We start from the raw sequence: 24,187 nt of genomic DNA, 5'->3' as shown, positions 1-24,187 counted from the left end.
CTTTTAATAGCAAAAATGTTAAGCAAAGTAAGATCTACAAACAAGTCAATTTGACCAAAATTGTCAATTGACCCCTTAAGGAGTTATTGCCCTTTAAAGACTTTTTTCACAATTTGTTCATCATGTTGACTTACTTTAAAAAATCTTCTCCTTTGAAACTGCTGTATCAATTTCAGCCAAACTTAGGCTAAATGAGTTTCAGAGTATCTAGTATAAATTTTATATTTCATTTCCTTGTATGTCAGAAACATAGCTCCTATGGCTAACATAGGAGAAAATGATTTTTTTTTGCTTTTGAAGAAAATAGGACGATTCAAAGAACATTTAAATAAATTGAAAAGCCAAAATAATCATTGATGAGAGATTTAACCAAAAAAAATAAGGTGAGCGATTCAGGCTCTTGAGAGCCTCTTGTTTTCGATATTTTGGAAATATGTTTGTCGACAAAAAGAACTAAACTTATTTGAATATACGTTTTGGATGCCTTTACTCGTTCTTGTGTTTTTGATGTTATTATAAGATTTTATTTATTCAACGTTTGTTGATTTCTCAATTTGTGTCATTGCTGATGCATACTTCTTCCTTCCAGTTCCTATAACATTTCGTGTGGTTTTTTTTTTTGCATTTTTTTGCTTTCAAAATGAACATGTAGCTTCCATTGTGCAAATATCACTGATTCCAGTCCTGCCTTTCTTTAACATATATATATATATTTGTTTGAAAAACGAGTCTTTAGTGTTTTTTAAACATATTATTTATAAAATAATAAAAAACAAAAAATACAAAATGAATCTCTTCGAAAACTCACCTGCGAGATTTTTGTATACAAAGGAAGAAAACCGCTTTTAAAAATGTATTTCTTCACCACATTCGTGCAGACATTGTGTAGCAATCTGTTAAATAAAAGCAACCGTAGATTACAGATGTTCAAATCTCACAAATTGACTAGGACGAAATAAACCAGATAACAAACAGAAAGTGGGGAAATTGTATGCACTCCTGAAGTAGCAATACCAGGTTCAACGACTGGGTAAGCGACTCCTCCTATGCATATATTACCGCCATGACAATTTACACTCAAAATATCGCAATCGGGAACAGGAAACAAATGGTAAAATTACAGATCAGACAACTATAATGATTAAGATATAACTCTCGTATAAAAGTCGCTATTGATTTGAGACAACTATGTTTACCTATTATATGCGTTTCCTTTTGCTCACACATTGTTGTCAATATAATAGAATTATATACGACTGTCATACAAGTGAGCGATTTAGGTGAATATAAAACCAGATTTACTCCACCATTGTCTAAGGAAATGCATGTACATGTACCATGTCAGAAATATGACAGTGCTTTTTCGTTCGTTTGATGTGTGGAACCTTTTGATTTTTGCCATCTGATCAAAAATGTTCCGTTTTTAAATTTCCTTATAATTCAGTATTTTGTTATTTTGCTTTTGACTTGGTTGGCTACTTATCTTCGTTCTCATGCCCATGTAACACATACTACCTTTTTACATAAAATCTTAAAACTTTTCATCTACTATAAGTATCCTATAGATGAATAGAACTGCCTTATAGGACGTATTTTTAGCAAACTTCAATGGCAGAATCTTCTGATATCTAGACCAAGATAGACAGAAAAGGATCCTTCGATTTGCAAATATGATGAGATGTTTGACATAAACGGCCCCTACAAACAAATGATCATCAATAAAGCGTTATGAAATATGCATTTCTCAAGACGATGTCTGAAGACAATAAAGTCATTATAATTCTATTTACTTAGTTTGATAGGAAACAAAATATAAGAATTACAAAAAATATCACATTACAACATACAACACCAATAACTGATTCCTAAGAGAAAATAAACGAATACATAAAGACAAACAATGACCATCACATGTCCTAAATTGTCTGACTTAGTACAATTATACAACCCGATCTGGTTACGTCTCTTTTACATGTGCATAACCCTTCCTCTTTTCTAATGAAATAAATATACAATACTGAAGTCTTCAAAGTCTATCATCAAGATACAAGTAAAACATAACAAACAGTGCGATGTACCAGTACATATATAAAATCAACTTAGAAGAGCTAAATTACCAAGAAGTTGTAATTTGGCTAAAAAACAAAGCTCTAGCCTTATCCAACTTTTGGTGGAAAGTGCCTCATTGCAATCATAAGTCATATCTCTATCCCTATAATATAAATCATTTAGACGTGTATTTATTGTTACATTTAGAACAAAAGATTTCTATTTTTGTCTGTTTTAAATATTCAATTTGTTTTATCTGTTAAGGAAATCTTGTGCAACATATTTGTAGGCCTTATCTACCGACTTCAGAATATAATTAAGTATATTATAACGTGACCGGCATGTGAATCGTTATCTATATATAGTGTATTTGTACTATTCCTGAATGTGAATATTCTCTAGACAAGATTTTAAGCACTCAAATATCATTGTTCCGTTTGATAACCAGGATTATTAGGCACCACTTGTAAGTACCAGCTACCTCGAATCAAATTTGTTTTTGTGTGTATTTCGTTCATTAAATCAATTGTTGAAACGAGGACTGCTTACTTGTTATTTTATTTTTCACTTATGATTTATTTTATCTTAAAAAAAAATAAGCACGATAAAGGACGGACGATACCAGAGGGACATTCAAACTCATGTACTAAAATAAACTGACAACGGTAAGCTATGATGAAGTTTGTCATCATTCAAACAACTCAGCAACGACAGTTTACCGATTGAAAATACAGGCATTTCCCTTTAGAATAAACATGCTGAAATAACCAAAAATTTGGCTTATTAGCATCAACTACTATAACTGTAGGACAATTCAACACATCACACTAATTGTAATGTCTTCGACCCTCTTATGTTTTAAGTTTGTGCTTCATAAATTATTGCTAATCACAGGAAATTTACTTTTCCTGGAAACAAAATTATAACAAAATGAACAGCATTGTCAAGATAGCCTGGTTTGTTATATACACAAAATCTACTAAAATTATATTTAACGTACAAAAAATCCCCTATTTTTAGCCAGATTAAACGTAGGTCGCAAACGTTAAACGACATTTCACTGTCAAAAGAGTAACGAAACAGCCACAACAAACACAATATATTTATCAAGTTCGGAGCACATTTCCAGATTGACATTCATCACAACAAAAATGACAAAAACGAAAACATCAGGCTACAAAACTACACCGAAATTTAAGATTGAACAACACGAACCCTGTCAAAAAGTAAACGTAATCTCAGATTGTCTGAGGGAGGTCGATCAGGCTTCAGTAGTGGACATCGTTGTGTTAAGCAAAAATCGATTATAAAAGAGGGATGAAAGATACAAGAGGGACAGTCAAACTCATAGATCGAATATAAACCGACAACGGCATGGCTAAAACTGACAGACAAATAATAGTACTCAAGAAACATCATATAAAACTAAAGACTAAGCAACACAAACCCCGTAAAAATACTAGTGGTGGTCTCGGGTGCGCCGGAAGGGTAAGCAGATTCTGCTCCAAACATATCCGTGGTCACTTGTAACACGTTCAATGACGGTCAATCAAATCATGGTGGCGTGCAAAACTTTTAATGGGAATACTGTTACTTTCATATTAAATGGATAACCAAAACCGTTAAAGATCAATTTGCGATGAGACAGTTGGAACTTCTTTACTTTCATAACTCTTGCAAATGTACATCATTCAAATTATGCGTGTACGATAAGTGCCAATAATTGATATAGGTTATTAAAATTAGTTGAGCTTTCACAAAATGTATAAGTAATCAAAAAAGTGTCTTTATCTTTCTGGCAATCGAGTTTTTTTTATGATTGTTTCTTATGAATTTATGTTTTTATATTATTTTCCTGTTGCTGTATAAATATTTAATTTTTTTATAAAGGCAATATAACTTAAGATTCATTTTAAAAGCCTACGCTTTAGGATTCAAAATAAGACCAAGTACAACAAACATGGCGGCCATGCTGATCTCCAACTTTAGTGTGGTCCTAATATTCTTGACTACAAGCATTGTTTTGGCAGCAGACTTATTACAAAATTCTGATTTTGAGCATCCACATGATATTGCTCCTTGGGTTTGCCACGATTGTCAAGCATCAGTTGTAAATACTAGCTACCATGGTCATCGAAGTCTGAAAGTTACAAACAGGTTAGTCTTGTCATTTTTTTTTTTATTTTAGTACATTTATATATTTTGGAGTTGAGTATGACGTCCATTTTCACTGAACTAGTGCACATTTGTGTTTAGGGGCCAGCTGATGTCCGCCTCTGGATTCGGGATTTTCTTATCGTATTGAAGACCCAACGGTTATTTCTACAGTTTTTTACTTATATGTCGGGTTGTTCTCATTGACACATTCCCCATTTCAATTCTCATTTTTATTCTCTGATCATATTGAAACCCTTTGTTATTATATTTGTTTCAGAATATTTTGCAAGATCTTGTGATACCCTTACTGGAGGTCAGCTGGATGACGATATGCCTGTTGTTTTTTTTCACGACATATAATGTCAAAAATAATAAAATTGTCAACAAAGTTGACAAGAAGAATTTGAAAGTTATCTAAATATAAAAATCTTGATTTCATGTTTACATTGCACGCCTTTGGATAATACAAAAATTAGTATTTTTTTAAAAATTTCTTATATACGTTATGATTTATCAAGTTATTATGTGAAATGACATGATTCTACTATGATGCACTCAAGCTTCCGTGCTATAGACTGTAATTATCTTTGTTTGATATAATTAATCAAACAACAGTTAAACTATAGATAATGATATAATCGCTAATTGTTTATTTTACAGACATCGAATTCAATCAGGATTGACACAATTCTTTAATGTACAGGGTGGAACAAATTTAAGATGCAGGGCATATATGAAGGTTTTAAATTTGCCACATGGTAAAATGTCGGTTAGTGTTAAATTGATGAGTGCCATTTCTACGCACGGTAAGTTTTGATTTCAAAATGCTTTATTTCTATTTAACACATGACATGGGTAAAATCCCTTTGTTCTTACTGTGCTATAATCTGAATAATGCACAGCAAGGTGTGCATTAACTACCTCAGATATACTGCACAGTTCAAATCTATTTTTACCTTTAGGGGCGGTTCCTGGATTTTGAGGGGGCGTTATTCTTAAAAATTAAAATAATATCACCGAGTGTAGAGAGATTAAAAACATTATTGACGATTTTATGCTAAAACACGATATTTTGTCCAATCCAAGGGTGGACGACGTATTCGCCCTACCCCCGAATCCGCCATTAGTTGGGACATATTTTATAATATTTTTTGTAAAACATAAATCTTAAATCAGTGTTTTAAAGCCAGATAGATAGTTTAAACATTTTTTTGTAATTTCTGCCAAAAAAGAAATGTATCTAAAAATATCCGAATAAAAGAAATCTGATTTTAGACTCAATGGAATTTATAACGACTTTTTGATTATCTATTCATATAAAGAGACTATTTTGGATCGAATTTAATGAGGATCATATTTAAGTTTGTTTCAAAACAGGACAGGGGAGGGAGGGGGGTAGCTGGAGAACCATCAGACTTCATTTAGATATATCTTAAAAATTAATACAGTAGATAAAAATAAATTTGGGGGGCTGGGGTAGTAAAAGATTGAAAAGAGAAAGGTATTTTCTTTTTATTTATCCTTTTTTAGGTAATAAAACATCTTTCTCTAAGCATATAATTGACCAAGCAATCAATCTAAACTCAATAACCCTTTCAGTTATGATATTTTTTCATACACCGATTTGAAAGTACACAATTTATCAAAGTCTTAATCGTCTCTAATTAAATAAGAATGGGAAAATTAACAGAAACGATAAAAAAAAAAATCTACCACCAAATTGCAATTTTAGAAAACGCCTAAATATAAAAAAAAAGTTATCAATTTAAAACTTACCAAAGTCGTAGTTCCCTCTTTCATTAACCCTACAAAAACTTTCCTAGGATCCGTGAATTGCGAAATATCATCCACATTTCAAAAACGTTCACGTAAATTGATTGCGTTATGTGTTAAAACAGTTATTAACCAATCAAATCGGTATATGTAATTTAATTTGCACAGCACGAGATGACCCAATAACCCGAACTCCTACGTCGTTCGGGTTAAGCAGGGTCACTCGAGCTGTGCAAATTAAATGACATATACCGACTTGCTTGGTCAATAACTATAACTTAGTTTTTCCTTTTTAATTTCAAATGCCAAAAATTCAAATTTGCTGGACGTTGATGGCAATACACTTGAGAATGGAAATAGGGAAAGTGTCAAAGAGACAACAACCCGACCATAGAACAGACATGTTCATTTCTCAATTTACAATAAGGACTAATGTACTTATTGTATGTTCCAAGTATTTGCATTAACAAAGTTAACAAAACAAAGAAGATAAGTTTTTAATGATGTATGTAATCTATTTGATATACACATAACGCTATGTTATAATATGTTTTATATATGACATGGCCTTAAGAAATAGCATACAACCTCAATCACAGCATTTTGAAATTGACTTAATTCACCGGAGTATAATACACATAAGATTTTACTACTATTTTCCGTAAGCTCCTGTGGTATGATAAGCCAGGATCAGTTTTAATGATACTCATCATTTAATCGATTATACATGTATGTCAAAATACTCATACTCATGTTCTGTATTTCTGTTCATAAACCTGTAGTTCCATGGTTGTCTTTGGTTCATGTCTGTCATACTTGTTTTAATAAATTGTTGTTATAAGTAAGGCCGTTAATTTTATCGCCAGGCCCAAATGTTCTTCGTGTATCCACACACATTGTAAAATTGCAATATCTTATTGAAGAACGTGGAGTGTTCTATAGCTGTTTTCATAATTGTTATTTGACCTTGAGTAGGGTTGTGTCGTTGACAACATGCCACATCTAGTATATTTATAATTGTTTAATATTTATGATCATTAAAACTGTTTTTAATCATTTATTACAACATACTCCATGTGAGCAAGTCAAATGTATTTCTTCTTCCTATTTTTGCATGATATATTTTAATTTGACGATAAACATAATCAAATTTTCAATTAAAGGAAGACTTCATCATAGTGTTATTGGTTTAAACAGGTATGTTAAGCCACAAAATGGATGGACAGAAATCGGTGGAGACATACCAATTCCGTCAGGTAATGTGTCAAATGACCTGTATCGATTTTGGTGAAAGTTTATTATCTGACAGTATCTAAACGAGTGTAAACAATTATACATTAAAGAATAATTCACGTAGACTTGCTTCTGAATCGTCATGTACGAGATCATTGAAGATTAAGCGTTTTTCGGTTTGATTAAAAAAGTAAAATCACAAAAATACTGAACTCTGAGGAAAATTCAAAACGGAAAGTCCGTAATCAAATGGCGAAATCAAAAGCTTAAACACATCAAACGAAAAGATAACTACTGTCATATCCTCGACTTGGTACAGGTATCTTGTGTATAAATTGTTGGATTGAACCTGGTTTTATAGCTAGCTAAACATCTCACTTCTATGACAGTCGCATCAAATTCCCTTATATTCAACGATGCGTGAACAACACAAACAGACATAATAGGTAAAAAAATATTATACATGGCAAATTTATCTTATTGATAAAAACTGAAACATTTTCTACCCTATTTATTTAAAGGGATACGTATCACATCCAGCAATTTATATTAAGAATAATAATATTAATCCAACATTCATTATTTTTACCTAAAACTGATCGATACAACATGGGTAGTAACTAACTATGAATTATTATTTGTTATGTATATACACATGTTACAGGAACTTCGCGCATACAAATCTCCACACAAATTGACGACCCGTCGGTGAATTATCTCTTGGATTATTCAAGCTGCCAATACATCGAACATGACCCTAACTGGAAAACTAAGGCAAACCAAAGAATAGATAACCTCCGAAAGGGAACGCTAAACATAAGGTAAACACCATAGTTAAATAACACAGAAAAATCCGCAATAGAATCATGGCGATAATCCTCGACCACCGGATATGTATATACTGTACATTATACTGCGATTTTTGGAAGTAATGGATTACTAACGGTCATAGTCCTAACTCCTTTTTGCAAATGAAAGTGTATGGTAGGGAAATAAAATTGATTTACTTACATGACAGCCCTCTCCAGTTTCAAATTGTCTACGCTCCTTTAGCAAAAAAATAACACAAGAAAACAACACTTTACTAATTTTGGTTACACTTGCCTTAAAATAATTAACACAACTACCTAGCCATGCAATGCTATAATTCGATTTGCAATCATGCTTTGACCATTCATAACAGAATCAGAATACTATGGGTTACCTTATTGAATAGTTGACACAAACATCTATTTGCTTTAATCTTGGTAAAACTTTAAGTTTTAATCTGATCTTTAAATAAGGACTCATAGAACACGTAACAAATCTACGGAATTAGAATTAACATTGAATGTCATACTATTAACGTTTATATAACAAATATATGACACCCTTACGACAGACATTTCTCCTTCTGATGACCTGAGTTTATAAGGGCTAAAACAAATTTATTCAGTCTAAAATTTGGCGCAACAATGTTAGATCTTTTGTTTTTCCCTCAGGGAGACATCTTGGCAATCCCGCCTGCAACTTGTCTAACGTCTGGACCACTTGCTAAACTAGGCTACTGAAGGCCGAACGTTGACCTTTAGTTGTTCATTTCTGTGTCATTTTGATCTCTTTTGGAATGTTGCCTCATTGACAATTATACCATATCTTCTTTTATATATGTAGGACTCAAATCAATAGTGGGTTCCAAATCTATGGCAGATTCCTAATCTATAGTAAATGTGACGTCATGTCATCTAAATCTATGGCAAGATTTTTAAAACCTAATCTATGGCAAATTTTGTAATGTCCTAATCTATGGCGAATATATAATGTTTCCAAATCTATTGCAAACGTTGTGCAAATGGAAAACAATGCAGTACTATACATTTTCGACCAATGACTTGTCTAAAGCAAGTTGAAATATACGACAACGGGAGCATGTCTATAAACATTTGTTAAATAAACATTCCATAATGGTCAACCAAAAAAAATCATCATGGAAATGATAAATTCTTGTTATACCTTAATACCGACTAAAGATTAAAATGATGTGCTCTGTAAAAAATAAAAATTTATTAATCTGTGCATGGTACCTGTTTGACCTATCAAACCAACTAATAAGTCCTTTAACAAACAAAAAGGCCGCCTTTTATAAAAACAAAAGTAAAAAAGTAACAAATAAAAATGAACAGTTTGAATTTTCAAATAATATTTATTTCAGCGATATCGTTAATACATCTTTTTATTCGATGATGATTTAAATCAAACTTGTATCTGTTAATTTTATCTTTCACTTTATAAACTGTGCCAGCCATAGACAGTAAACTACTACTAAAACTCCCTTTCTAATATATGCAGTACTGAAAAAATCGGTATCCTTTTTTTTAGCGCGGATTTCAGCCGGTACAGCATATTTCGTCCCTCTCCAGGATAATAGGTCACATCTTCCTTTAAACCACCCAGATGAAACCACCCGCAAATTGTTGTCAGGGAAATACTTTCATCTTGAATAGTGTTCAAATCTATGGGTTCCGCCATCATAGGTGGCGGCAAGGATGTAATATGGCGTTATTCAATTGTGACGTTATATGTTACTCTTTCTCCCAAATCTGCCATAGATTTGGAAAAAACAAAAAATCTGCCATAGATTTGAGTTGTTTGGCGTTTGTCACGTCACATTAGCCATAGATTAGGAATCTGCCATAGATTTTGAACCCGCCATATATTTGAGTCCTACAATATATATATATTAGAAATTGCAACAAAATTACTCTTTAAAAGATTGCTGACTGAATTCCTTAAAGAGCATAAACAGATAAAAAATTAACAAGGCATTGAGTTTAAAGAAAATCGCTATGAACAATAAAATCAATAAATTATGAAACAAATACATTTGCATTTTCTCTTTTTATTTCCATGTTGCAGCCTTGCAGGCACTCCTCCGTCAAGCGGCCTAACTGTTCAGGTATGATTTATGTATGACCTTTTTAAATCTCTCAATATTCAGCAACAAATTTAACGAACTATCTCAGCTTGTTAATAGTTTTTCACTCAAAGTTTGCAATAAGATATATTCAATATCTGTGAGATATATACTGTCCTAAATGTAATTTGTATAATTCATCTTATAAAATAAGTGCATAATATTTTTATAACTGTCACACGAAATATTAATCAAGACTTTTCCTTCTGTTGATAGATAAAACAGACAAAAAGTAAGTTTGCTTTTGGAACAGCTATAAAAGCACCATATATCACAGATAGTTCATATAAAGCTTACCAGGACTTCGTGTATAACAACTTTGAATGGGCCGTTACAGAGAATGCATTGAAATGGAAACTTATGGAATGGACAAAAGTAAATATTTTATTTTTTACGGAGTTGTTCTCTACAAGTTCGTTTCTATGTATGTTGCATTGTCGCTTTGTATTGTTGAACTATATTGACTGTTGTTTCCTAGTTTTTCTCTAGTTTCCCTAGGTTTTAGTTTGAAACCTTGATTTGTTTTCTCTCAATCGATTTATGACGTTTGAACAGCAGTATAAGTGTTGTTGCCTTAATTTATGCTGTTTTCATGTTTTTATCGTTCGAATTATCTTTCAATTAGGCCTATTACTTAAAAAAAATACGCATTATTTTAAGTGGATCAAGGGTTTTAAAAGGGTACAAGAAAATTGTTTTTGCTTTATTTTTGGGTTTTTTTTTTGTTTGTTAAAACGATGGAATCCAAAAATAGTGATAGCTATTTCAACAAAGCATAGAAAGAAAACATAAGTAAGAATATTGAACCTTTTAAAATTAAAAGCCGAATCTATAGTTAGCGTCAGCAGTTCTTCATTCAAATTCGTGTACGTGTTCCCCAATGTTAAAACTCATTGTGGAATGACAAATAGTAAGAAATGGAGTATACACATATAATGATAGACTTTTAATACATAATTGATATGAAACCAAAGGTCATAGACAATAGTCAACTATACGTTTTTTTTAATTGTCGCTTATAATTGCCTACATATACTTCGCTTCAACTTTTGTTGCTAGTTGTCTCATTTGTAATGAAAACAAATCTCATGGTATTTATATCGATTTTTTTTAACCTAAAGTTAATGTAAAACTCGTATTTTTCTAAGGATCATACACAGCAGAAGCAATACTAGGTTTCTAACAAGTAAACTAATTGTTCTAATATGTGGTGGGAAATAGAAAGCTTTGAAAAATTAATTCATCTTCGTTATTTTCTTGCTAATGGTTTCAATGTAACAAATTAGATAAAGTAATTGTAATAGACTGAAATGAATCAAAATCATTTAAGTATTTGTAACTGATTATTGCATGATATATTCTGAGAAATTATGGACTAATCATATTGCTTTTTGATAAGTTTTTTAATTACCAATCACTAGTATAACAACTTGTAAGCATGTAAAGGGATAATATATAACATGCACAAGTTGCAGAAAATATTATAACAATAATTAACATACCAAGTTTTTAACATTGTAGAGTCACATTAATTATGCAAAAGGTGTTGATGCTGTCAAAGTGTTGAAGGCTCATGGGTAAATTTCATTTTTCAATTGACTCATCGAATGAGTGTTGAATTTAGCATTTGTTAATTTCAACACTATTTGCTAGTATCTTTAGAATCCATAGTAATATTGTTACGCCAACAAATTTAGATTGAACAATGGTTTAAACAATGATTTAAATACTCAATTGGTATCATATGACGAGTAATTTTCAACAAATGTGATACTAATTTAGTATTCTTTTAAGTAAACATGATAAAAAAACTATTATTTCAAATGATACATTTCAAAGCACCAAACACAAAACTCTATCGAGCGCTTTTAAAAGAATTTGGAGAAACTGTGAGTATCCTAATTTGTTATCTTTCTGCTGTCAAACGGACAAATTTGTTCTGTGCTGGTATCCAGTCACATTGAAACATATGTTCCCTTGGATATTCACATATATGTTGACTGATAACGTAAACATAAATTTCGTGTTTTTCTGGATTTACTTTTACCGGGAACGGTCAAATTGTTGTTATTGATGCCATAGATTTAAAAAAAAAAAAAAAAAGAAAAAAAAGAAAAAAAAAAAGTCGAACATTTCTAAACTGAATTTCCCTTATGTTTGTGATATAATTTAAATTCGACTCATGTATATTATTTCAAGAATATGCTTATAGGGGTATGCGATACATGGTAGATGATACAGACTGAAAAAAGAACCTTTATAAGATATCCAAAATTGCTGTATTAAGTACTAAATATATGATGAAAGGTGATAATAACTCGACAATACTGATCAAACTATTTAATATTTTAAAAGATGACTTGTTAAAAAATCGCACAAGCTGTGCTTTTGTTTACTTTTCAAATATAGCAACAATGTATGTTTTTGTAGTATGAAAGTAAGAGGGCATAACATGTTTTGGGGTACTACTGGACATTCTCCAGCCTGGTTAGACAGTATGTCATCAACTGAGTTATTGCAGCAAATGCATACAAGAGTGAATGGCATGATATCTCATACAGGGGGATTGTAAGTTGGTTCTTCTTATTACAAACTTTTCTCATCGCTTAATGGATGTGAAACTGAGCTATAATGTCCTATGTTAGCTAAATATATCAAGAATATTTCAATCCTATCAAATGATTAAAATACGTATTTAACAGATAAATAAAAAATTGCTTTTAAAAGAACAACGACTTTTAATAAAATGTAACACCTCCGATCGATTTGAATTTTCAGTGTTTCTAAAGGAATTTTCCTTTTTATGCTGGAGATATTTTAGTACCGAAAGAAAGTAAAAATCAATTCATCAATAAAATTTAAAGCATATATAAAGAACGTTCAATCCAACTTTTTCTTAAGCACATGATTCAGCAACTTATTGGTGGATTTTATGCCGTTCATACCACTTGGTATGCGAGATTTTAATTAAGTCGATATTACGAATAATGTAACATACATTGCATATTCTTCACTCAATTCTATTCCATCAACTTTATGAAGAAAATTTCTTGGAATTACAACTTTAAATCTTCCAAAATTGTTTCTGAGAAATTGTCTCACATTATTGGACATTACAAGATCTTGTACAAGTAACAATTATCGTCAACCTGACATCACCATCGGTTTTATCTCGTTCCTGACATTGGTAAGACCTTTCAATTTTATTGAGGGTTCTGATGTACAACAAGGATGATGTTAATAACTCCTCTTACACTTCTACGATCACACTACGGTTTGAAATGTGAAAATTATATAATGAAAATTTTTAATTTCAGCACCAAAAAAAATCATTTATCTATAACGGCAAAATTTCATATCATTACAGGTTAGAACATTGGGATGTGAACAACGAAAACATACACGGAGACTATTTTGAACAGAAAACAGGATATTCAAATATCACCATGGAAATGTTCAACTGGATGCATTCATTAGAACCGAATGTTAAGCTTTTCCTGAATGACTTTGCCGTGGTGAATACTCATCTTTCTACAACGGTTTGTTGAGTTATAATGTATTTATTTTGTCGTCGTTATCGAACGTTATTTTCTTGCAATTTAATATTATCAAATCTGACTTTTTTAACTAGTACATGTATGCACCAATATTTATGTTATATGCTATACAAATGATTAACAAAGGGGAAATGAAAGATATGCATTTCACCTCGGACCCGAAATGAATCATAGATGAATTTATTGAACAGTTATTTAAATGAAAAAAAAACATTGATACAATGGTCGAGGGAGAAAAAATTTTGTTAGCCATTATCTTAAAAGTCTTGTTTAACACTGTAGTGGACGTTTTACTTTATTTTGTATTATATAAATAAAGATGCAAAATGAACAACAAATGATCAATTTTATTTTAATTCAATAAACCTTGTGATTTGTTTACACAGGCTTTCAAAAGTCAAGGCAAAAGATTCAAAGATAGTGGTGTTCCAATATACGGAATGGGAGTTCAAAGCCATTTCAAAACTAGCCATCTTGATATGGATGTTCTTAAGGTATATCTTACATATGAATGAAAGAGATGTAATTATTTCCGATATAAACAGCAACCCAACAACACAAACAATTACAAGACCTCCTTTTGAATAAAACAAAAATCTGACAATCTGCACATTTTGGCTTTAAATATCAAACTGAAAATGTGGTTGCTTATAATATTAAAAAAAATACAGACAAGGATACTCCATGGCAGTTCAGGAGAGAATACGAAATCTTTGAGAGAAAAAAATTCCTAAGACGAACTTTTGAGTTTTCGTTGTATTTGAAAGAGAAAAACTTATACAGTCAAATATGTCCATCTTCGAATAGACGAACGGAAAAAGAAGAGTGCTCTAATGGATGATGAGAGGGCTTTGGTATTTGCTAAGTTTGAGTCTTTGTTATAAATGCTTCGTATACTATAGAAATAGTTTCCATGATATTTTAAATAGTAGTTAGGAATTACTCAATTAAATGAATATGCATATTTCCCATGAAAACATAGTCTTGCAATAGATATGATATTGTTTTTAACATAATTAAAACCACACTTTATAAACGCTTTGGTTACCTACAGAAAAGGATATATAAACAACAAGTGAGAAGTTTATATGGCCATAAAACCTGGTTTAACCCACCAAGTCCATCGGGAAATGCCTGTACCAAGTCATGATACAGTTGTTTTTCATTGGTGATTGAATATGTTTGGTTTTGTCAGTTATTATTGACTTCCTCGTTTTGAATTTTTCTTGGGTTTTGGTAGTTTTGTAATACCTTTTTTTCTTTTATTGTTGTATTACCGATTTGTATAATTAGTTACAGGACAGGTAGAGCAGGATGTGCTTACACTTCAGCAGATCACTGTTGTATTACCGATTTGTGTTTTTGCTTTTATTAAGTAAAATGACATGAATAGCAAGGGTTGCTTTCACTTCCTGAGATCACCCAAATGTTTGCGTTGGATCATGTTGCGGAGTCACAAAATTTCAATGTATTGTTTTGTCATTTTCGTCGTTTTTGTCGTGGTTTTTTCGGAATCTCTACAACTTATAATTTAGTATTGTCCCTTCCATACATGTCTAGCCTTTCTTAAAATAGACTGTATATTTCTTTTGTAGTATAGATTAGATAAAGTTGCTGAAGTTGGACTTCCGATATGGATTACAGAACTAAGTATTTTAGACACTAATGCCAATGATAAAGCTACAGCGCTTGATGATGTTATGACATTGTACTTCAGTCATCCTGCAGTTGAAGGAGTACTCCTTTGGGGTTTTTGGGATGGTGGTGTTTTTGACAAAGCGATTGCTTTAGCAACGGGAAGTAATGTTACGGTGAGTTATTTGGCAAAACTTAAAATATAAAATTTCAATCCTGGTATCTATGATGAGTTTATTCACAACCACCGGGTAGATTCTATTAATGATGGAGTTTTTATTCCCCGAGGGTATCACCATCCCAGTAGTCATCACTTCTATGTTGACATGAATTATCATTGATATGGTCACAATTATAAATTAACTGTTTACAAATCTTTTCATTTTTTAAATACTGCTTTCTACCTCAGGAATAAATTACCTGAGCTGTATTTGGCAAAACTTTTAAAAATGTGTTTGTCATCAATGCTCTTTGAGGTAGCACAATACAAAAGCAACTAAATTTTATCAAAATTTCATTTTTTTGTTTTTCTGTTTTTGTTACTTCTTAATATTCCAAAACCACAGAAGAAAAAAATCATTTACATTTCTTGCACTGTTAATGAGTTTTGATGATAATTAGTTTTATAAACAAATGCACGTGTCTGACTGATACAAGAGAAAAACATGTGGGCTGTAGTTTGTGGCTAATCAATAGAATCATTTGATAGCTTTATGACTACTGACCAGCAATAAAAATAACGGTTATGAAAAAGAGGTGGATTAGGGATTTATGGAAAAATGAAGTTATTGAATTCTTTCTTTATTGGAGCTGCCAGGAGAAAATCAACTCAAATATTTGGAAATATAGAGGAAATCAAAATGTACAAATATCAAACAAATATAATTGTACAACAATTAATGTTTCTGATGTTTATGTTAGAATTTCTTAAGGAGATAACTATGTTGATATATGACTTCTTTTTAAAAGAAAATACAAACTGATTATTTCATTACCAGACTGCAAAAATGAAAAAAATGTACTTTGTGTAAAATACCATATTGTCATTGTATACAATTACAATTTTAGAAATCCCCCATATGGATCCTCTAGACTGACCAACTGATCATTTTGTGTACACATGCATAACTTACTTTCTGTAACAATGCAAAAATCAAAACATATTATTTGATGTACTAAATGAAAAAAATCCATATTGAAGAAAGTAAATGCAATGTGTAATTAAACTTTTGATATCATTAATAGTAAAGGTTTATCATGGTGGGCGAAGTTTTGACCATATCTGTAGCAACTGACTTCCAGCAAGGTCACTAATGATATATCATCTCCCGCCAGATCTTATTTGTGTTGCACATGGTTTGCATTTTCTTTATATATTTAGAATTGCTGAAATAGAATGCTTTCCTACTGGTCAAAACCGAAATGATTAAAGGCCAATCCTGAAGTATCCCCATGGTACATGTGTGAATTATATTGAAGTTAATGGGGTACAAGTAGGAACATTCTTATTTATTCAATTGTGACACATTCATTTTTGTCATGCAAATGTAGTTTTTAATGAAATTAGTTCCTTAGATGGGTGCCCCTATATGCCTGATTTTCACACATGTTGTTCCTTGACCAGTTATCTTCAAAACTGTGTCTCAGATTTCCGAAAACATCAATAGAACACATTCATACCCAATTCAATTTAGTGATCTCTTATGAATTGAAGTCGCATACTTGGAGGTTTATGACAGAATGAAATACAATAGGAAAAATCTGAGACACGGTGTTGTACAAGAATCTATAAAATATTTTGGGATGCTATACATAACAAAGAAGCTAATTTCATTCAAGTGTGGACATCACAATATAGCAACTAATTACATAATAATTATGTCATAATGAAATAATCACCATTTGAAAGATTAATCTTTCTTCTTTCTTTTGGTACCCCATTTATAAAATTCATAGTTGGAATGAAGACATTACATCAGTTTATAGTTGTCTGATTGGGGGTGAAAAAAATCTTTGTAATGTGCTACCTTAACTTCGTACTTTATTTTGCGTTTTTAACACTTTTGATTCGAACGTCACTTATGAGTCTTATGTAGACAAAACGCGAGTCTGTATAAAATTTTAATCCTGGTATCTATAATGAGTTTATTATGGATATATCATTACATGATATATTACTATAATTATGAATTGATATATTAGCCACATAAAAAAATCATTCTGATGTACGAAATTTATGATAGATGCTTTCAAGTATTTTATATCTGAACTCATTATGTATTCTGAACAATAAATTTCTAATTTTGTTTTAGCCAAATGCCGCTGGAACAAAGTGGAACGAATTATTTCATCAAAGATTCAGAACTAATGAGTCTCATTCTTTTGATGGTTCTACTTCTATTCGTACAAGAGCATTTTTAGGTGAACATGACTTGGTGATAAAACAAAACGGCAACATCATACATACAGAAACTATTAACTTAGATCATGGAGGAAAAACTGCTACTGTGCATGTACAAGGCTCAGGTTTGTACAAAACAAAATATCTAGATCATGTTTGAAAACAGTTACTATGCAAATACAAGGCTCATGATAGTATGAAAACCATTAACGTGTTTGGGTGGGATTCCTCTTTATCAGTTTTCTATTTTGTGTTATGTTTACTTGTTGTCTTTGATTTTTTTATTTTATTTTGCCATGACGTTGTCTGTTTGTTTTCGACTTACTTGTTTGAATATCTCTTAGTTATAATTCGCCTCCCTATTTCAATCTAGATTATGATTGAACAACTGCTATTGTAGATCTACAAGGCTACGGTTTGTATAGAAACTAGTTATTTATATCGTAGTTCAGATACTTTACATCTAAAAAGCTCAGATTTGTACATGAACCATGCTCATGTATGAAACTAGACACTGATCATACAGAAGGCTCATGTTAGTAATAGAAAAAAATAATTTAGGTTATGGTTGAAACACTGTTATTATACAATCTACAATGCTAGGATAACAGGGGAAGTTAACCCCGCCAAATTATGTGTGTATAAGTCCCAAGTTAGTTACTTATATGGAAGTTTATATAATGTCGAGTCAAATTCATACTGGTAACTAAGAGGGAGGCAAAGATAAACGAGTTTCTGAATGAACATCTGACTACATATGTATGTACAGCAACACAAAAATACATGGAAATGCCAATGATCTTCAATTTTGTCAGAATTCAAGTATACACTGTTATAAAAGCAAATTAAATACGAAAAAAGCTAAAACTTGAACATTCTTTCTTTCAGGTAGCAGCGTTTATGTATCACATGTTGCCTTCGGGTAATTATCTAGGGGCGTAGTTCAAATCAACAATATAGAATTACATATCAACAATATCACACGATATAAAATTATTTATTTGATGTATTTGTTATTTTATCGAATATATCTCGCCATCTTTTTATCGCATTGGCCCGAATGTTTTACAAATACAGTGCAGTTCAAGAAAAATCATGTTTAATGGGTTTTTTTTAGGTTCATATATAGTCTGTCCAAACTAATTTCAAATCATAGAAAGTTGTTATTGAAAAGTCACAAATCAAAATATTCGACCGAAATATGTATATCAACTCAAAATTGTCGTTTAGATTTTTAACGATCAAGAGATACAAACAATAAAGATAATGATGCATGATTGACTGCTGTACTCCAATTTTTGTCAATTTTACCCATTTTTAGGTATTTCTTCTTTTCCAAGGAACGACCTATTGGCTTTGTAATGATATTTTTTTTTTCACCTTATATTTTTTTTTTGCATGGTATTGTTTTTTTCAAAAGATGTCGCCCAGATGTTTTGTATATGATATGGTACAGCTAATACGCTTTTGAAACGGACCCTGTTTAACTGAACTTTTTTGTGAAAGAATGTTTACTTCTTATGACATCTCCTTCGAAACCTTAAAGATCTCGCCGAATTTATTTTCCAAATTGCTCGTTATTTCCTCAAAGGAGAGTGTTTCGTTTTGACCGATGCATTCTGAAGACTACGTGTGAGAGTTATTCCCCGTTTTTGAAATGAGTGGTATGTTTTTGAAAATGGTAAACCATTATGAATAGAGCCCTGGAGTCTTTATCTTTGGTCTACCATAAGAAAAATATTGGTCAAGGTCAAAGGTCAAGTTAATGTTTGAAATTTGATTTTGGCATTTTATTACTAACTTTCAGAAGCTGTATAAGATATTGACAAATATGTTTACTTAATTGTTATATGCAACATGTCGAAACACATACATTTTGTTTGGATAGATACGTTGGCATTAAATGGAAGTTGTTTACCCTTTCATCTTTAAAACTAGCTGTATAGTGATATACCTCATCCATTATATACCTAAGAATCTTTTGATTTTATGACCTTATATTTAGGTCAAGGTCATAGGTAAATTTGACGTTCTATATTTTGACCACTGCTTTTACTTTATACTTATTCTTGCTAAGGTTGGAAGCCATATGAACCTGAAAATCCAACATGTAGATACTGTGTGCACCAGAAAAAGCTCTGTTTTGTACGTATTTAAGGTAGCACAATACAAAGATTTTTCATCCCTAATCAGACATCTTTAAAGGGAAACTTCGCAAAAAAATCAAAAATTGATATTATGTCCATTCTATATAGAAATGCTCAAATTTATAGATATTAAAGTTTTATTCCGCTAGATAAGAGATAACCATCGATTTTAAATTTAGAGTATCAATTCTCTGCGTTCCGCCATTTTGTCGTCTTCCCCGATTAAAAATCATGATATGTCTATAAACCACAAAGGACCAAAACTACAGTAACCGATGTAGTCGTAATTGCGTGTCGATATCTTGTCAATCGTACGGTTGTTTTATCTGACAAACTAACTTGATACGGAATATGTTCTTATTTTTTTTTAAAAACCATAGTCTGTTATTTTTAAACTGTTAATATTGGAATTAGTTAAAAAGTCAAAGTTTAAATCATAAATAAGTGTTCCATGAAAACTTTTTTCGTAAATCTAATTCGTTTATAATTCTTTAAAGTAATAAATTTTATTCAAATTAATTCGGATCTTCCCTCATCTGATCACCAGCATGACTAAAGGTATTACTCCCAAAGGTATTGTGAGGGGTGTGAGGTGACACGTCCAGGTATTCAAGCGATTTCCTGTCGGGCTTGCAAGTTCATGCATCGTTTCACTTCTGTAGGTATTGATCAGTGTACACGGCCGATAACTTATAACTCTCCATTTTGAACTATCAGGTGTATAATATACATCTCTGTCTTGCGTTTCCGAAAGTGATATAATATACTAGTCATTATTAAACTCATACGCTTGTTTATAAATAACATTACTGGTGTAAAGAATATTATTTATAAAAATATAAATTATTCAAAAAAAAAAAAGATTTGATAAAATAAAAATCTATTTACATTTTTTTTCCAAGGTTTAATTTGATTAAAATTTAATATATACTCGTTGTCAATAGTAAAGGACAGATTGGAACATACCAGAAATATTGATTTAAAAAAAAATGTACGCACTTGTCAAGTATAATGGAATCTTTATCCAATAAAGGAAGAAATTCGACATCATCACAATTGTTCCGACATTCATGTAAAACATATGCAACTGGACATACACTAATAAACCTCAAGGGATGTGTATTTTCTAGGAAAACTTTTGAGTATTAAAGTTTCAAATTGATTTCGGGATTTATTTTCTTTCTTGATATTCAATGACAGCAATTTAAAGAATAAACTGCTTGCCCGCTTTAGGGGTATTCTTGCCAGTTGAACAGACTTATATATAATTACATTCAAAAATAGGGAAATTAAGATGACATTAAATTCGTTGTCTTTTTTTTAAAACATCGTTGGTCAAATAGCTAAAGTATTATTCGTTGTGAGAAGAAGACTATTTTAAAAAGGACGCTCCCGATTATGAATAAATTTGGTTGACGTTTTTCGCACTTGAAAAGAATTTCTATTCGTGATTTTTCGATTCCATTCCAAGAGGATCCTTAAATTTCCTGTCAATTTTTTAAAACATTTTTTTTTTTTCAAATAGCTGAAGTATTCATGCGTTGTGAGATTTAAAATATTTTGATGAGAACATTAATTCCTAAATAGGTAAATAAAGATCGCTTTGGATGGACTAAATTATATAATTGCAATCTGTTTGAAATATTAAAGGTTGGCGATTTTAATTTAAAAAAGTACAATTTTTAGTTCATACACTCGTGTTTAGAAGGCTATTTTTATTTATAAATTTATTCAATTAAAATAATTCAGTATTTTATCGTTACAAAACTAATCAGAAGTCATAATTCATTTAAAAGTGAGCTTATGCAAAATATATAAAAATATACAACAGCTATCCAGTTATTGTGCGACCTTATTTCTCCAGTAAATTCATTTTAATTCTTTTTCTTACATTTCTGTGTCTATAACTAAAACTGACTCCTGTATATCATTCATACGAAATGTTGTTCACACCTGAAATGCTGAACCGTGACGCCTATGTGTCACTGAATGAAGATCAAAAGATTAGAATTACATAATGCTAATCTTTTAATTACCTTGAGTTTAACTACGCATTCAACATTCACTAAGTGTCACAAATTAATACACATTTAATTTCCAAAGTACAAGCAAGTGAAAATGTTTTCTGGAATGAAGCAAAAAAGTTCAGAATACAAACATGTATTTTTTAATACACTATCGATCGTGTCAGTTTCATATGTTTGTTTAAAGTATTTAAAGAAAAAAATCATAAAAATGTTCTATTGTAATATGAGGCAGGCATTACCTGTAAATGGGGACGAAGTCTGTATTAATTATTTTTTTGTAACTTAAGTATTTGTTAAAAACAAGAAACGGAAATACCGTAACATTTCCGATTTTGGTTCTGTTGTTAGGGATTTTAGTTGTGACGTTATTTAAATTATGACGTCATATGCAATGTAAACAAAGAAACGCTATCATCAGGTAACGTTTTTTCATATCAAGGAATTATTAAAAATGAAATTGGTATTGCACGTTCCTTCCTATTTTATACTAGACTGATAAATATATATTTTACTCAAAGTTTCATACAAACGAGACCGGAAAAAGGAAGTACATTGTACATTTCTGCGCCGGTCCGGGATTTCAACACGACAAAAAAAATTTGAACGATTTTGAGTTCATTAGTACAATGAAAAATTCGGGAAATTTTCCCGAATTTTTTTTTTTATTGAATTTTCTACTGTTATTGGGGACTTCGTCCCCATATTATTTACTTTAATTACTAGAATTCGTATAAAAATCCAAACATGAATCCTACAATCTAACTTAAAAAGTTACATGGCTATCACTTACTTTTCGTTGGTTAATAGCTACACCAAAAGTCGTCGATGCGCTTTTAATAGCGTTATTAGATGGTTAACGAACAAGACTTAAATGAGATTAATTTCACTCCCGGCATGCTCAAAGACTTAAACTACGTCACATAAGTCAGGAAGTTTGATAAAATAAAATTCATTATTCCCAATTTTCTCCTTTATTACTTTTCATATCGAAATAAAACTTGGTGAATATGTTTTTTATGGTATTATGAACATAATAAGATGAAAAGTGAAAAATCGCGAATTATCCCTTTAAACTTATGTAATTCCACTCATCCATCTTTAAATTTTATAAATGAGGTACCAAAAGAAAGAAAAAGGATTAATCTTTCAAATTATGATAATTTCATTATGACATAATTATTAACCACGGTTTTGGAGGTCTAGCTGTGTTGTACAAGAATCTATAAAATAGTTTGGGATGCTATGAAGAACAAGGACGCTAAATTCATTCAAGTGTGGACATCACAATATAGCAACTAATTACTTAAGGGGGCTGGCTTCTCAGTTTCAAAGTAATTAACTTTTCAAAACACTAGCATATATCGATAGGGGATTAATAAAGGAATCAAAAGAGCAAAAATATATATATAGGTCACCGTGCTTGTTTTCAAGATATTAGCCATTGAACTTTTGGCGGGAAAATGTTTTCTCTTGACGTTTCATAGCTTTATCATAGACAAGTTTAAGTCTTCAAAAACTATTAAAAAGTAATTAAAATTTTAGAAGACTTTAACAGACAGCTTATCATTATACATGTAAAAGAATTATAAAAAGAAAAATGGGGGTCACCGGGCAAATTTTGTTAAGGCATTCAAATGGATAAAACCAGAGGATTCCGAAAATCTGACCAAAATTCCAAAACATGACAAGCGAGCTTCCTTAATGATTATTTATGTACTAATTATGTCATAATGAAATTATCACAATTTGAAAGATTAATCTTTCTTCTTTCTTTTGGTACCTCATTTATAAAATATAAAGAAGGATGAAATAAATTACATCAGTTTAAAGTTGTCTGATTGGGAGTGAAAAAAATCTTTGTATTGTGCTATCTTAAATACGTACAAAACAGAACTTCTTCTGGTGCACACAGTGTCTACATGTTGGATTTTTCATATACCTGACTTGTATAGACCATTACTTATGTAGAAAATAGTTTTATAGCTAGTCAAACCTTTTATTTGTATGACAGTCGCATAAAATTCCATTTTGTTAATAGCAACGTGTGAACATACAATGAGGTTTAGATAATCTTGAATATAAAAATAAACACTCTACAACTTTCGTGCGTCTGACGCGCTGTATTTACCCCAATCATTTGTTTGCAATAACGTACATATCATAGATGATGTTCTTTCACTAAATAATTCAAAATTTGGTGACTATGTGGAACGCATCTATCCAATCGAGCTAGAGATAAGGGATACTACAGATAC

At 31.1% G+C, this 24,187-nt stretch overlaps 1 protein-coding gene across 3 annotated transcripts; it reads left to right on the top strand.

Annotated features, from left to right (window-relative positions):
• The first annotated feature begins 2,376 nt into the window (after positions 1-2,376).
• On the top strand, positions 2,377-18,763 carry LOC143047869 (anti-sigma-I factor RsgI6-like). 3 transcript variants are annotated; one of them, XM_076221197.1, is made up of 14 exons: positions 2,377-2,515; positions 3,969-4,206; positions 4,867-5,012; positions 7,143-7,235; positions 7,877-8,033; positions 10,108-10,147; positions 10,382-10,540; positions 11,687-11,742; positions 12,596-12,733; positions 13,533-13,704; positions 14,109-14,216; positions 15,318-15,533; positions 17,670-17,883; positions 18,647-18,763. In XM_076221197.1, the coding sequence occupies exons 2-14, from the start codon at positions 4,010-4,012 to the stop codon at positions 18,682-18,684; spliced, it is 1,734 nt and encodes a 577-aa protein (XP_076077312.1). In that variant the 5' UTR covers positions 2,377-2,515; positions 3,969-4,009; the 3' UTR covers positions 18,685-18,763. The 3 variants fall into 3 exon arrangements, with proteins under 3 accessions (XP_076077312.1, XP_076077303.1, XP_076077320.1); XM_076221188.1 differs by having other exon boundaries at positions 2,393-2,515; positions 3,940-4,206; XM_076221205.1 differs by having other exon boundaries at positions 2,437-2,515; positions 3,981-4,206.
• The last annotated feature ends 5,424 nt before the right edge of the window (positions 18,764-24,187 follow it).

Source organism: Mytilus galloprovincialis, chromosome 1 (assembly GCF_965363235.1).
Source record: "Mytilus galloprovincialis chromosome 1, xbMytGall1.hap1.1, whole genome shotgun sequence".
Taxonomy (NCBI): Eukaryota; Metazoa; Mollusca; class Bivalvia; order Mytilida; family Mytilidae; genus Mytilus; species Mytilus galloprovincialis.
The sequence above is the reverse complement of the archived record's forward strand: the minus strand, read 5'-3'. Positions and strand labels throughout refer to the sequence as shown.